General features: G+C 42.1%; 2 protein-coding genes and 1 long non-coding RNA gene across 3 annotated transcripts; 1 reads left to right on the plus strand and 2 right to left on the minus strand.

Annotated features, from left to right (window-relative positions):
• Positions 1-772: 772 nt before the first annotated feature.
• LOC131140204 (uncharacterized) lies at positions 773-6,477 on the plus strand. The gene is made up of 2 exons (XR_009132371.1): positions 773-977; positions 6,059-6,477. It is a non-coding gene; the product is annotated as an uncharacterized LOC131140204 (long non-coding RNA).
• Positions 5,691-7,889, minus strand: LOC131140202 (apoptosis regulatory protein Siva-like). The gene is made up of 4 exons (XM_058090408.1): positions 7,689-7,889; positions 7,219-7,392; positions 6,932-7,079; positions 5,691-5,911 (listed from the first exon to the last, which is right to left on the minus strand). The coding sequence occupies exons 1-4, from the start codon at positions 7,807-7,809 to the stop codon at positions 5,863-5,865; spliced, it is 492 nt and encodes a 163-aa protein (XP_057946391.1). The 5' UTR covers positions 7,810-7,889; the 3' UTR covers positions 5,691-5,862.
• Positions 7,890-8,174: 285 nt separating this feature from the next.
• On the minus strand, positions 8,175-16,349 carry LOC131140203 (adenylosuccinate synthetase isozyme 1 C). The gene is made up of 14 exons (XM_058090409.1): positions 16,017-16,349; positions 13,787-13,889; positions 13,644-13,706; positions 13,345-13,395; positions 13,202-13,268; positions 12,379-12,486; positions 12,215-12,296; positions 12,104-12,152; positions 10,418-10,495; positions 10,191-10,345; positions 8,854-8,978; positions 8,675-8,772; positions 8,418-8,567; positions 8,175-8,341 (listed from the first exon to the last, which is right to left on the minus strand). The coding sequence occupies exons 1-14, from the start codon at positions 16,203-16,205 to the stop codon at positions 8,289-8,291; spliced, it is 1,371 nt and encodes a 456-aa protein (XP_057946392.1). The 5' UTR covers positions 16,206-16,349; the 3' UTR covers positions 8,175-8,288.
• Positions 16,350-16,431: the final 82 nt, after the last annotated feature.

Here is a 16,431-nt window from a genome sequence, read left to right on the forward strand (position 1 = left end):
GAGACATTTCACTTCATTCTGTGAATGGATCTTCCTCGTGATCTTTTGTTTGCCAAGCAACTTAAAGAAAAGGAAAGAGCTCCTCCAGCCTCAGTCAGGACATGTTTGCTGATTCAGATCATGTGAATTCCTCTGCTGACTGGAAATGTTGCAATAGTGGATCATTTTGGCCTGTGACATTTCAGATTCTTTATATCAATATTGCTAAATATTTTTGGAAGAATGTGACCATTCTTAAAATGTACAATGTTAAAATGAAAGTTTCCATATGCTGTACAAAATATGGAACCAGAATACACAATATTGTTACTACATCTCAAACAAAAAAATGCATGTGATAGTAGAAATAATAATAATTGGTTATAGTACATTGCTTTACAGTAGTTTAAGGCAAGAGCTGTATGCTGATGTTGATATTTCAATCTGAATATTGAACACCAAAAACTGAATTAAAATAAAAAATACTGTAAAAAGATATGTCCCCCAGAGAGCCACCAACCACCATCAGGGTGAGCTCGATTACAAGTTTACAATTTTACCACCAGAAAAAAACATCCACTTAATGGCTCATCATGTTCACCCTCCAAGACCCTCAGTGCTATTAATTCTGTTTTTATATCTCTGAAATGCATAAACAATATGAGACACTAGTTTAGACACAGGTACTCATGCCTGAGCGTGTATTACCAAGTGTCTGCTCGGAAACAACGTCAAAACGAAGCAGTGCCACTAAAACTCAAGTTCCCAGGGTGCACTGCGAGTCAGAGTTGAAAGGTCGGTTACGTCAAATTCATGGCGCCAACCAAAACAAACATTAGCAGTTGTCCAACAGTGCTTTGTTTCTACTGTTGTTACTGATATTTTGGTGTAAGTATTGAACGTTACTGTGAGCAGAAATGTCTGGGAAGGCAAAGGAAATCCTGCAAATGGACCTTTATGGTTTGCTTGGAATTGAAATCACTGCTACAACGAAGGAGGTACGTTATTGTGTATGCTAGCAAACCGGCTACCTGCATGTCACTGGGATATAAACGATATGTCTTGTAGTTATTAGTAGATGATTTATTTGTTTACCAGGCGGAACAATTCTTGTAAAAAAAGACTGCTGCTATGGCAGTGTGGTTGTAAACAGCTATAAATATCTGTAACCCGGAGTTACAATGGGATTCATCATACTAGGGACTGTATCCGACATTCTTTGTCGAGTTCGCACATTTAACAATACATTGTCGTTTACGTGACAGCTATCCATCTTGTAAGAATAAGGGGAGTTAAGTCTTCACGACAATGCAATCCAAAAATGAGGAATTACCAAACACTGTTTCACATGCGGAATCTAAAAAAAAACACTAGGTGGCGACGCTGTACTAGTTTTACTCTTATTCACTCGGATGAAGCAGAGGACTCACACTGGTCTTTAAAGACAGAGGAGGCTTATAGCCCACAGTCGATATAAGTGAACGTAGCATATGAGCACAAAATTTTACATACAGCTAACAAAGACTGCGAAATTATTATTATTTTTTTAGGTACAGCGCTAACAACAACAATGCAAAACTGTAGGGGGCACTGTATTGTCACAAAGTAAGCAAAGTACTGAATTTTTAATAACATGGCTGCATTTGCAAGTAAGTTGCTGCATGGATGAATATAGTAATCCTAGTTAATTAACAGACATGAATTTCTGCAAAGTAGGATTCCTTATTTATATATGGGATATTTTTGTAGTTAGTAGGGTTGTCCTAATAATTTATCACTTCTGATACAATATCGATGTTGCAACCTTGAATATCAGCCAGTGCCGATATTGATCCGATATATATAAACAAGAATCATACATACTTTTGGTGTTCATAGTGTCAGCGTCAGCAAGTGACATGTATAAAGTGAAGGGAAACTGACAGATTTATGATCATATTTAAGTCAATAATGACAGGTCACATAATTTATTTTTTATTTAAACACATATTCTGACCATCGTACATTGATTTTATGGACACTTTTTTGTAAGGTTAAAATGTATTATTATATTTTTTTGAAAGAAAACAACAACAAATTAAAACTGCAAGCAGTGATGAGCGGGCTCGAGCACCCCGACGCGGTCGGGGGTACGCGCGGGTCGGGGGTACACGCGGGTCGATGGCGCGCGCGTGTTCGGACGGGCGCGCGGACGCACCGTACGAAAAACCGCAACGATGGGATAAGCGGTAAGGGAGTTACGGCACTCGCAATTTTCCGGCGACGCCGGCGGTGAGGCTGGTGCGCGGTCACGTCCCGTCCGGCGCCCCGAACCGCCATAAAAAAATTTGCGACGATCGGACCATGCGGTAGGTACTTGCGGCGGATATACGTTTCCGCCTGTGGGTGGCGCTATACAGTCTATGCGCCCACACGGTAACGGACCGGAGGGTACCCCGAACCACCAGAAAAAATTAGGTGCCGATCCGACCGTGCAGAAGGAAGTTACGGCTGATATACATTTCCACCAGTTGGTGGCGCTATAGCGTATGTACACACACTGTCATAGACCAAAGGGTAACCCGAACCACCAGAAAAAAATTCGGGCAGATCCGACCATGTGGGAGGAAGTTACGGCAGATATACATTTCCACCAGTTGGTGGCGCTATAGAGTCTATGGACACGCAGATTCAAAGAGTGGAGGGTGACCCGACCGACCAAAAAAAATTTAGAGACGATCCGACCATGTGGAAGGAAGTTACGGCTATATACATTTCCACCAGTTGGTGGCGCTATAGAGTCTATGTATACACACAGTCATAGACCAGAGGGTACCCCGAACCACCAGAAAAAATTTGGGACCGATCCGACCATGTGGAAGGAAGTTACAGCTGATATACATATCCACCAGTTGGAGGCGCTATAGCGTATGTACACACACTGTCATAGACCAGAGGGTACCCCGAACCACCAGAAAAAAATTCGGGCAGATCCGACCATGTGGGAGAAAGTTACGGCAGATATAAATTTCCACCAGTTGGTGGTGCTATACAGTCTATGTACACACACAGTCATAGACCAGAGGGTACCCCAAACCACCAGAAAAAATTTGGGGCCGATGCGACCATGTGGAAGGAAGTTACAGCTGATATACATTTCCACCAGTTGGTGGCGCTATAGTGTATGTACACACACAGTCATAGACCAGAGGGTACCCCAAACCACCAGAAAAAAATTTGGGCAGATCGGACCAAGTGGGAGGAAGTGACGGCAGATATACATTTTCACCAGTTGGTGGCGCTATAGAGTCTATGTACACACCCAGTCATAGACTGGAGGGTATCCCAAACCACCAGAAAAAATTTGGGGCAGATCCGACCATGTGGAAGGAAGTTACAGCTGATATACATTGCCACCAATAGGTGGTGCTATACAGTCTATGTACACACAGTATAACAGACCAGAGATTGACCCAACACACCAAAAAAAATTGCAAGACAATCTGACCATGAATCAGGAAGTTATGGCAGATATACATTTCCACCAGTTGGTGGCGCTATAGAGTCCATATACACACACAGTCACAGACTGGAGGGTGACCGAACCCACCCAAAAAATTAGGAGACGATCCGACCATGCGTGAGGAAGTTACAGCAGATATACATTTCCACCAGTTGGTGGCGCTGTGTTTTGAACATGGGTTCTGGAGCGTTAGGTGCGTCCTGTCATGATAGACTTCTCCACCGAAAATCATAGTGATACGTGCAACGGGTGGCGAGGGATAATGATTTGAAACTTCTAGGTGGCGCTAGTGTGTCAATTTAGATTGGTGTCACATGGGAGCACCACCAGGGCGCTCAGGCCTGGATTCTGACCTTACGTGTAAGATTTCAGCAGCCTGTGACCTTCTGCGGGCGAAATATGAGCCTTCGATGGTCAATGGCGAAGGCTGACCATTCGCCGTGGCCACGCCCACCACATGTGCTTTACACACATCACAGTCCATCAACTGACATCATCAGTCTATCAGTCAAACTGTGTATTGACTTTGATGTACATTGCTTCAAGGCAAGGCCAGACACCAGGCAGGGCCAGATAAGGTAAAAGTTAAGGTTAAAGTAAAAGTTTGGTGGCGTGCCACGCCCACATCCTAAGTAGCAGCCCAAAATCCTTCGCAATTTAACGTGGGCCATCCGTCTAGTGTCCGTTGATGCTACAACGGACTCATTCGGTCAAACCCCCTAGGAGGAGTTCGTCGAGATACGACCCCTACATCCTCCCCCAAATGGCCGCCGCCACCTAAAATGGCCGACTTCCTGTTGGTTTTTGAACAAGGGTTCTTGAGTCTTTTTTGTGCGTCCTGTCACGAGTGATGTCTCCTCCGAAAATCATGCCCATACGTGCAACGGGAGGCGAGGGATAATTATTTTAAAACTTGTAGGTGGCGCTAGTGAGTCCATTTGGCTTGGTTTCAAATGGGGGCCCCACCAGGGCCCTCAGGCCTGGAATCTGCCCCCCTTATGAGTTTTCAAGCACATGCGACCTTCTGCGGGCGAATGATGACCCTTTCTTTGTAAACGGCGAGGCCTGAGCATTCGCCGCCAGGCCACGCCCACCACGTGCGCTTTTCCTGCATCATGGTCCATCAACAGGCTTCACCAGGCTGTCAGGCAGTGACCTTGTGACCTCGGTGTTCATCTGATGAATCTCCTGCCAGAAAAGGCCTCATGTAGATGACACGCCTTTAGCCTGTCGCCAATAGGTGGCGCTGCGACGAAATCAGGAAGTGACCTACGGGGACCTTCGGGGCGGGGCCATGATCACACGTTAGTGACACCTAGTGACCAGTGTAGAATACTGTTTTTGGTTAAATTGTAAAACAACAATGTTGCCTCGACTTCAGCAAAAAAGGAAATGTTACCTGTTTTTTTCCAATCGACTTTTTATTTTCAACATCTTAGCACATGGGCATTCCACCCCGCCTTTCTTCTCGCTCCCCTCTTCCTGGTTCAAAGGTCATACAAGTTCACGCTACATAGCTGTCCAAGGCAATGCCTGTAGCGGTATTTTGACAAACAACAACAACAACCCAGGTTATGTAAACAACGATGGGGGAAGTTATGTGTAATTATCTTACAACATTAATGTTTTTGTAAAAGCTAGATCTTTGGGAAAACAGTGAGCAGTGCTTAAATGGTCTTTTATTCTGGGTCAGCTTGCTAAAAAACCATGGGGAAGACTTTTCAAATGTGCAGAAGACAATCTCAGACACCCTCCAGAAGTAGCGTAAGACACATTTCCTACTGCTTATCCTCACGAGGGTCGCGGGCATGCTGGAGCCTATCCCAGCTGTCTTCGGGCGAGAGGCGGGGTACACCCTGGACTGGTCGCCGGCCAATCACAGTACACATACGGACAAACAACCATTCACACTCACATTCATACCAATGGACAATTTGGAGTCGCCAATTAACCTAGCATGTTTTTGGAATGTGGGAAGAAACCGGAGTACCCGGAGAAAACCCACGCATGCACGGGGAGAACATGCAAACTCCACACAGAGATGGCCTAGAGTAGAAATACTTTTTAGAAGCCTGACATTTGTTTAAAATACTGTAATTGATGCGGTTAAATCTCTGAATTTTGAGTTTTCATTATCTGTAAGTCTTTACCTTTAGGCATGCAAGAAATTAAATGATTTTTTTTTACATAAATGCCAAATACCATCAAGCTGTGTAAAAATGTTCAAGTTTATTTCTTTGTATATCTACACATGCAAACATTTAGCTCATTAGAAAAGAAGACAATTATGACATTTAAAATGCAGTCAAGAGTAACGTGGAGGTCATGTGGGGATTACTACAGTACATTTTCAAGAATTGGATCTGTGTGCCGAACTTCCATTACGTTGAGCAACTGCAGCAGAGTACTTCATCATAACGTCCACTGTAACTGTGAACAAGAGAGAAAATATATTAAAAACAAAACTCATTTAGAGTTATTAGATACTCATTGGTGTGTTAAAGTGTCTCTGTCTTGGTGGGTGGAGGCGGGGCTGTTAGCATACATTTTCTTAAAAATGTTGTCTCATCCTCATAGACCCAATCCCGTGCATCATCTTGTCTAGTGACACCCCTAATGTCTACACACCTCAACCTAATTGAGCACCAGTGGGGCATCTGCTAGCAGAAGGAAGGTGGAGGAGTGCAAGATGTCTTTCATCCTACAGCTGCACTAGTGACGTCCTCATGGAGGAGTGGAAGGGGATTCCAGAAACAACCTGTGCAGCTCTGGTGAATTCCACGCCCAAAAGGATTAAGGCAGTGCTTACACTAAAGATGCCCATATGTGCTCACTTGTGTTTCCAGCCATTTTCAGCAAAGCCATACTGCTCTGCAAGCTGTAAATAGAATACTCCCCCTTGAGAAGATATAAAACGGTTGCTAAAATGTGAGGGGGGCACTTACTTGAGAGATACTGGAAACATAAATACATTGTGGGAGTCTACAAAAATGTAAGTGTTTATTGCAGTGGTTGTTATTTCTAGTGGCAACGCATAACATTTTATTTATAGGTGCATTACTGGGCACTCAAGGACACCGTATGGATAAGGTTAATTGGATACAACAGAACAGATGAGTTAGCCTGGACTTGAAAAGGGGAATTACTCAGTCAGATGGCAATGAGCTCCAGAGCTCGCTCATCTTAAGAGTTGTTGGGCTTCTCAAGCAAAATATTAGAAACACATGAGTAGAATACAGTATAGCTCTTAAAGTGGATCACAAATTGTACAGGTGTTCTACATGAATGTACTAGCCTGTTAGTGAGTTTTGTAAATATGCAGCCTTCCTTTCAATACTGGTCACACTGTCAATTAATTGCGTTATGATTCTGGTTTATTGGGACTCACTGCTTCAGGCTTTGAGGGCCATTTAACAAAGAGATAGTATTCAGAATCAAAACGGTACCCACTCTATGATGGTGCAGACAGAACAGCACTGGCTGAAGCAGCTGGAGCACTGTCGGCTGCAAGACAAGCAGACTCGGCGTTCACACTGAGCACAGGAAGTCTGGCATGATACACTCTTCTGACACACGCAGCAGCCACTACTGGATGGTCCTGGAAACAAAAAAGGATGCTTATTAAACAACTTTTAATAGCATTATGTCATATAGTGCTGACCAACAGTGTTAAACGCCATCACAGGTGATTATGAAGCGTGGACTTTATATGTGCAGTAAAACCTGCAGGCACTCACCTTGTGTTTTAGTTGCTTTGGTCAATCTCCCATCAGTTCCAATCAAAGTCTGCCCTCTTAAAAGAGTCTGGCTGCTTTTAACTGTTAATTCTTGTCCAGTTGGCTTATCTTCTCCAGTCCATATTTTGTCTACCACCGCTTTGGCACCGTTAAAAAGCAGAGTTTTTGTCTTTTCTGTGAAAGGAAGAAACATAGGTAAGGCAAACAAACAAATGCTGAACCCTGGCGTGCTGCTACCACTACTACTAGCAGTACTCTCTTTAACCGCTATGTGGCTGCCAACGACTGCAACCACGTTTGACATATTTCCGTGAAAAATGCCATACTACTCACATGACACGGTTACATGAGCTCAACAGTTGTAAAAATGAACAAACGCGACTGTCGTTGGTGTGTAAGGGTGAGAATTAGCAACGAAGCTAACATTAGCTAACCGAGTCAACCAAGTAATGCCCCCAACACGTACTTACCATAGATTTCTTTCCTGTATTTATTCCCAAAGACGCTGCAGTTATTGAGCTCATGCTGGCTAATGTGTATCTTATACTGAGAGGAGAAGGTTTCCGTAAAAGGGTACGATCGCTTCGGCATTTTTATGAAGTCCAGAGAAAAGAGTCCCTCCGCCACACTTGCTAGTTGCGGGAAAAACAGCGCTCAGTAAGGAGGACAGCCAATTGGAAGTAGATTTTATTATCACGTGGAACTTTAAACGCCAATCAGATAGTTGCTTTTGTTGTCACGTGATTTTGGGTCGTGGTTGAAACTATGCAGTACACACGTCTCCAAATGTTATTAATTCAGGACGTTAACCTTAAAAATGGACTGGCGTAGCTTCAAAATATTCAACGGTATAGCCACTTGTGTTGATTTAAAGGTGGAGCAGATGTACTAATGGCACAGATGGCTAACTATGACCACATACCTCAAAGAAAAAAAACAAATGAACAACACTTTTATCACAATAACAAGACCGTTTCATTGGTGTATTGTTTATTGTAGGAGATCACTTTTACAGAAGAAAAAATGCCACATGATCTGACTAACGTTTGATGAAGAGAAGCTGTTTTCCTCTAAAACATCTGGATCATACACTCTCTGGACTTTCCAACACCAACCCACTTGACTGTAGGGAGTGAGAGAGAAAGAAAAGTTGTCATTTGCACTCATGCACTTTACAACAAGGTACAATTTAAACCTACTGGGAACACCAATGTGGTTCTCAATGAAGCGGATGTAGTTTTGTGCCTTGACCGGCAGGTCACTCCACTTCCTTGCTGCGGATGTGTCTGTCTTCCAACCAGGTAAGGTCTCGTACTCAACCTCCACTTTGTGCAAAACATCCATGTTTGCTAGGATTCAGAGCAAAGATAAATATTAGCAAAGTGCCCACATATATGTTTATATATACTTTTCAAAAAAAGAGATGGGTTCCGTTTTGTTTGTCCTACAAAATTACCTGGGAAATGTGGAATTCTTTTCCCATTTAGTTTGTAAGCAATGCCAACTTTAATTTCATCCAACACATCCAGAATGTCAAGTTTTGTCAATGCGATGCTGCAATAAGAGTGATGGGATGAGTTAAAAAAAAGTATGAAATGACAAAAAGGACACACAATAACTGTTATATCCACTTACGCGGTGAAACCATTGATCATGTGAGCATATCTAACGATGACAAGATCCAACCAGCCGCAGCGTCGCTTCCTCCCTGTGGTCACACCCACTTCATGACCCCTTGTCTGCAGCAGCTCCCCTACCGCCTTCAAAGATCAGCAAAACAATTTGTATTATCCACTCCTTACAGCACATACACACTGATCACAACATGAGGGACTATTGGACATTTTAATGACAACTAATGAAAGAGCTGTATCCGTAATCTACCACTACAAAAGGCAGTTATGGACATTCTTGATTGGGTGGAACATTGAGTGGAACATTGACAGGTAGTTTTTGGAAACGTTCTGTTTAATGGTAAATTATTCTGGGGAATTTTGGAAATTTACCATAGGAATGAAAGTAGATACTGTACGCTAATGAAAACTTTGAGTGAATCTGTTTTATTTATAAATGAAATATTTTTGTAATTATGTCAAAAATTATGTCAGAACCTGACGTTCTAAATGTTTTTTAACATTAGAGCCCACTTGACATGACCTAACACCCCTATAGTCACCTTTACATTTGTGGTACCAAATATAGGAGTCATAATAATAGACAATAAGTCATTGAGGATAAATAAAACTCATGCTCATGTGCGTTGCTATAAATGTGTAACATTGGGGGAGCTGAGTGGCGGGCCGACAGGAAGTGATGTCGTGACTCAGATTTGAGTTTCAGCTTGATATGAGTTATTGCAGCAATGCAGCCCATGTTTTTAATAGGGGTTATTGTACCTGTTGTGAGGTAATACAATCCTGAAATAAAAACCTGTTGTTCTGGCGATCAAGTCTGGTTTTGGCGTCTCACCGAACATGACTGACACCTAGGGACCAGTATAAAGACATATACAGTAGATCCCCACTTTTTGTAGGGGTCACCGCCCGTGACCACCAGCAAATGGCAAAAAACTGCAAGTAACTGATATGTCCAACAAAATGTCTACTTTTGCCCAACCGTCCTGTCAGGTTGATGTTGGCCCGCCATTGCAATAACTGCAAGTAACTCTTGTATTTAGTACATAAGATTCAGCTCCAGAACTTGGGTCCGTGTTCTTACACACAGAAGAGAGCAATTATACATCTTGTGTCGGGGGATAAGTTTAAACAGTTCCATCCTTTATGTAACATGACCGGTGCTTGTCACGCCATTCTAAGCCTGAACTCTGGCCCTAAATTTATCTCTGTTACCATGTGACCTGAGCTGAGGTGTCAGCCAGCCAGTAAACGTCTCACAAGCTCCTCAAGTGATAGTCACATGATCAAAAATATATGCGTCAAGTGTTGTTTTGAAAAGTTACATTAAGCTCTTACATTGAGTTGCTCAGTGGGGAAGGCTCCAATCCCCACCCGGGTTGTGTAGGCCTTTGCTACACCGAATACGTCACCAATATTCAGCGGTGGGATGCCAAGGCCGGTGCATGCCCCGCCCACAGTGCAGTTTGATGATGTCACAAAGGGATAGGTACCTTAAGAAAGCATTGATTAAATCACAGCAGCACACATATCCCCATATCCAAATCCACATAAATGATTCCTACCAAAGTCAATATCAAGGAGAGCAGCGTTGGCCCCTTCAACCAGAATTTTCTTTGGGGATCCATGAAGGGCTTCATACAGTGGGGCAAAAAAGTATTTAGTCAGCCACCAATTGTGCAAGTTCTCCCACTTAAAAAGATGAGAGAGGCCTGTAATTTTCATCATAGGTACGCTTCAACTATGAGAGACAAAATGAGAAAAAAAAAATCCAGATAATCATATTGTTTGATTTTTAAAGAATTTATTTGCAAATCATGGTGGAAAATAAGTATTTGGTCAAAAACAAAAGTTCATCTCAATACTTTGTGATATACCCTTTGTTGGCAATGACAGAGATCAAACGTTTTCTGTAACTCTTCACAAGATTTTCACACACTGTTGTAGGTATTTTGGCCCATTCCTCCATGCAGATCGCCTCTAGAGCAGTGATGTTTAGGGGCTGTCGCTGGGCAACACGGATTTTCAACTCCCTCCAAAGATTTTCTATGGGGTTGAGATCTGGAGACTGGCTAGGCCACTCCAGGACCTTGAAATGCTTCTTATGAAGCCACTCCTTCGTTGCCCGGGCGGTGTGTTTGGGATCGTTGTCATGCTGAAAGACCCAGCCACGTTTCATCTTCAGTGCCCTTGCTGATGGAAGAAGGTTTTCATTCAGAATCTCACGATACATGGCCCCATTCATTCTCCCATTTACACGGATCAGTTGTCCTGGTCCCTTTGCAGAAAAACAGCCCCAGAGCATGATGTTTCCACCCCCATGCTTCACAGTAGGTGTGGTGTTGTTTGGATGCAACTCAGCATTCTTTCTCCTCCAAACACGACGAGTTGAGTTGATACCAAAAAGTTCTATTTTGGTTTCATCTGACCATATTACATTCTCCCAATCCTCTTCTGGATCATCCAAATGCTCTCTAGCAAACTTCAGACGGGCTTGGACATGTACTGGCTTCAGCAGGGGGACACGTCTGGCACTGCAGGATTTGAGTCCCTGGCGGCGGAGTGTGTTACTTATGGTAGCCTTCGTTAATATGGTCCCAGCTCTCTGCAGGTCTTTCACTAGGTCCCCCCGTGTGGTTCTGGGATTTTTGCTCACCGTTCTTGTTATCATTTTGACCCCACGGGGTGAGATCTTGCGTGGAGCCCCAGATCGAGGGAGATTATCGGTGGTCTTGTAGGTCTTCCATTTTCTCACAATTGCTCCCACAGTTGATTTCTTCACACCAAGCTGCTTAACTATTGCAGATTCAGTCTTCCCAGCCTGGTGCAGGTCTACAATTTTGTTTCTGATGTCCTTTGACAGCTCTTTGGTCTTGGCCATAGTGGAGTTTGGAGTGTGACTGTCTGAGGTTGTGGACAGGTGTCTTTTATACTGATAACCAGTTCAAACAGGTGCCATCAATACAGGTAACGAGTGGAGGACAGAGGAGCTTCTTAAAGAAGAACTTACAGGTCTGTGAGAGCCACAAATCTTGCTTGTTTGTAGGTGACCAAATACTTATTTTCCACCATGATTTGCAAATAAATTCTTTAAAAATCAAACAATGTGATTATCTGGATTTTTTTTTCTCATTTTGTCTCTCATAGTTGAAGCGTACCTATGATGAAAATTACAGGCCTCTCTCATCTTTTTAAGTGGGAGAACTTGCACAATTGGTGGCTGACTAAATACTTTTTTGCCCCACTGTACATGTAATAGACCCCATCCCTCACCATGGGTCGCAATCTTTCCCCATAGTCCTGCAGAGCAAAACTTATGTTTTCATGTCAGGAGCAGTGACAAGACGTGACTGTATTTCTACCTTAAGCTTTTTCAGTTGGTCGTCAACATCGACTGCCAAGGATGGATACATGGACTGATACTGGTGGACAAGGTTCTTGAATCTGAAAGAATACACAAAACCAATGAATGACATGACACGACTGGAACTTTAATGTCATTGTTTTGCTCGTATTACCATCCTACCGGCTAGAGAAGTCCTTAAAGTCACCCAAAAGGTCACATACACGAAGACCTGTGCGGGATGCTTTGCTGGAGTATGCAGGTCCAATGCCTTTCTTGGTTGTTCCAATGCTGCCGTCACAAAGCAGGCAAAGACTGTTACTCTTTGTGCAAAATTTACATTTTCATCATTTTCACAAATCAATGCACCCAGGAAGGTAATGCTTAAAAGGACCAAAATACTGTAAGTATTACATGTTATCATGAATATACCTGTCAGTATAGGGTAAAAATATATATATAAAACCATAAAATCTTGTTGGAGGTTTTTGGAAGTGTCTCAATAATGGGCTTTGTAGGCGACATAGGTGTGTCCCATTGTGTGCATCAATAAGCTGTCTCTTTTTATCTGTTTTTATATCTTTACAACGCACAGAAAAGAGAAAGACATGCATGTTCATGTCTCACGGAAGGATTGTGTATGATGGGCAGAATTACAAAAAAGTTTCAAGTTAAATAAACATAGTTTTCTACACTCCAAATACAAAAATATTTCCTTTTTAAATAAGTAATCTTACATTGTGGAAATTCACTTCTGACAGTCAAGTTTGGAACCAATTAACAACGATAAATGAGGGATTGCTGTATATGTAAAAAGTGGTTAAAGTGCACAATAAGCGGTTCTTGGAGCCACACACAAACACAAATCATTTGCATTAAAGCTAAAGACATACTAAACGCTGTGTTCCCAGTACTAAAAGCCTAAATTCCAGCAGGAAGGCGTACACACTTAAAATACACTGTCATGGAAAAATAGCATAATATGGGACCTTTAATTGAAGCTTACTTCTTTCCTTCCTGCGCCTGTCTTTCCGTTTCCTGTAAGCCATCGACGACCTGGTGGAAATCAAAAACTGAGGAAAGAAGAGATATAAATTTCACAAGAAGAACACCGGACAAATAATACAGTAAATGCATGACCATACGCACCGAGGTGAGCTCGATCTGAAACGATCAGTCTCTTTTCCCAGCCTTTCAGACCTGATGGGAGAAGAAGCATCCAAGAGTTGACAGCTATTTTTGACACTGTACACTCGCAGGACATTTTATTAGGTACACCACCTCATCTAAAAAAAAATGTAACATTTAATTCAACAATAATATTCATTAGAAAGGACTCAATATAATACAATGCAGTTGCACACCACTGCAAAGTACAATATGGCTATTATTAAAGTATTATTATCTCTGTCAAGGCAGAATTTTCAATACGCTGTGGAAAAAATTACCTTTTTTCTCGTTTTTGTCTCCCTCTTCAAACAGGCCGGGTAAATGTATGACCACGCCATTACCTACAAGAGCAGAGTAAATAATCTAAGGGGTCAACTATACCACATTTGTGCTATTATTTCCATTTATTTCATTTCTTTACCGATGAGTGAAATGCTTTTTGAGTTGATGATTCCACTGGGGAGAAGGTGGAAGTCATACTCTTTGCCATCCACTACCACCGTATGTCCTGCATTATTGCCACCCTAAGGAACATTTAAACCATTTCAAAATATTATTAAGTTTCACAAAAATAAAGAAATAAATACATCCCAAAGGTCCCACAATAGTGTAATGGAAGTGTGCCACCCAGAATGTAGCCTTGATGTTAGTATTTAAGTGTCATCATTGGGATAAAGAAGGTGAAAAACAGCCATGAATTCAACAAATAACTAAACAGGAAGATGGTGTCTGCATTGTGTCTCGCTGCCACATTGTTTCTTTGGGAATCACAAATCACATCTTCATTGAAGGTAAAAGTAACCTTAAATGTTCATTTATCCTTTTCATTCATCATTTACATACAATGAGAATTGTTTTATGTATGTAAAACTATAAAAACGTGTTTTGCGTTAACTTTATAGACAAGTTTCGTACTTGATTTCCGGTCCAGGTTGCCATGTTGTCACTTTAGCAAGCTAGCTTCTTTGTGAGAAGCTAAAGACATTTTGTGATAAAAATACATGAACACAGTAGGACTCATGGAGTGTACTATTATAATAATATGACAAGACGTGTGGTGTATTGTACACTAACCAGAAAACGAGGCAAAATTTTGTGGTACATTTTTTATGTCAATTGAAAAACATGCATTGTTTACCAAACCAACCAAACTCCAACAAAGCATGTACACGCCGCAAATATAACAACTGTACTCAACACACAATCTCACTAAGTGCGGAAGACTATACGAAAATTAGCTGACCTAATTTGTTATTTGTTGGGTTTTTCATAAAAATTCAGACAATAGTAAAGCAACCCTAATTCAAAATCAGAATAATGATATAATGTCCATAATGCGTGGTCTCCTACAGACTTTGAAGCGGGGTCCATCCAAACATTCACACGGGGAGAACATGCAAACACCACACAGACATGAAATATGAACCCAAATCTTAAATGATTAGCATGTGTGCCAACATGCTAATCACCATGCCATTGGTGTCCTGCTGTTTTTGTATTTTACTTTTCATGAAAACAATTATCTCAGCCTAACATCCTATGGTAAAGTTTTTTTTATTTTATTTTATTTTTTCCTATGGTAAAGTTAATCCTAAGTAAAGTCAGGCCTTTAAAATAAAAAATGCAGGGCAGCAGACTATTCAAGTCAGTTGACAGTCGAGTCTTTACACCTAGCAACACTAGCGTAACCATGTGACCGACAGTGCGAACTGGGTCTGGGTGAGGCTGGGCCGCATCAGGTTTAAAAAAAAATGTTTATATATTATTATTTATTAAAAACTGAAAAAAAAAAAAAAACTGTCTTCAATTGTTGTGCTTCTACTATACCCTACACTTTCATTGCTTTGGATCCGGTTTTCTACAAGAAAAGCGCTAATAAAACATTCCAGTATTCTCAAATATCAACATTTTTAGTTTTCTACACAAAAAATAAATAAACAATTTAAGCTGTCATTTCTGGGTACATGATACCATACAGCATCCATATAAAACTTGCGCGGGCCACACTAACATTAAACTTTCATATCAAGTCGGGGGCCTAAAACTAGCGTCCCGCGGGCCGCATTTGGCCCAAGGGCCACAAGTCTGAGACCCCTGATCTAGAAGATCTGGAAAGCTTTATGTGCCGGTTATTGTTGGTAACTGCTCTATAGGAGTCCAAAACTCAATAAAAAGTGCCGAAATAGAATATAATACTGTATGTCCCCTTTAAAAGGTATGTTTACACCCCTACAATCCACTCCATACACAGCCTGTTAAGCCTATTTTAGCACCCTTGGCTCAGAAGCTGGTGGTCCAGTCTACCCCCAATTCTGTGGTTCAAATGTGGCCTTCTCACATATCAAGCCACCCTGAGAATGTGACCTGCTCTACAGTCCATTTGGTGCTTGTCAGTGGAGAAAGTACAACACACAGCAACTGTTGGCAGCTTGTCCAGAACTGCTGTGCCTTCTGATTTCTGACCAGTTATCTTCTTATGTAACTGTCTGGATCGTGTTTTATTTTGATAGTGAATCCAATGCACAGCAAAATGCAGGACATTCAATCATTGAATTAAACAATTTACACAGTGCATGGACACCATACATATACATGTAAATATCATATATGTCATATATAACATTTAGCTGTTGCAAATTGCAATCATTTACCTGACATCGGCAGACAACGTCCGCTTCAGTGGCCAGCAGGTCGACCACTTTCCCTTTGCCCTCGTCGCCCCATTGCGCACCAAGCACCACCGTCACTTTGTTCCCTACGTCGTTGCGCGGTCGCTTGGGTCCCGTGGCAGCGGGCTGGTTCGTGTTTTTGTGCTCTTTGGCCGACCAACTGAGCGACATGATCGCGGAGGCTTCGTGCTGGCCGTCTAAAGAGGACTAGCTGTCTCCAAGAGGGGCTATTGCCATATCTGGAAGCCTACAGCCGATGATGTCACAGCCAGACGCAGCAGCCGCAGCAGCTGGTCGCGTCTGATACACTTTTACGCACTAAGTATGCGACGCTGCGTAACCGTCGCCTCTTGACACTTTGAACCACAATTATGGCTGCAATAAAGACTTCATTTTG

This window comes from Doryrhamphus excisus, chromosome 13 (genome assembly GCF_030265055.1).
Source record: "Doryrhamphus excisus isolate RoL2022-K1 chromosome 13, RoL_Dexc_1.0, whole genome shotgun sequence".
NCBI lineage: Eukaryota > Metazoa > Chordata > Actinopteri > Syngnathiformes > Syngnathidae > Doryrhamphus > Doryrhamphus excisus.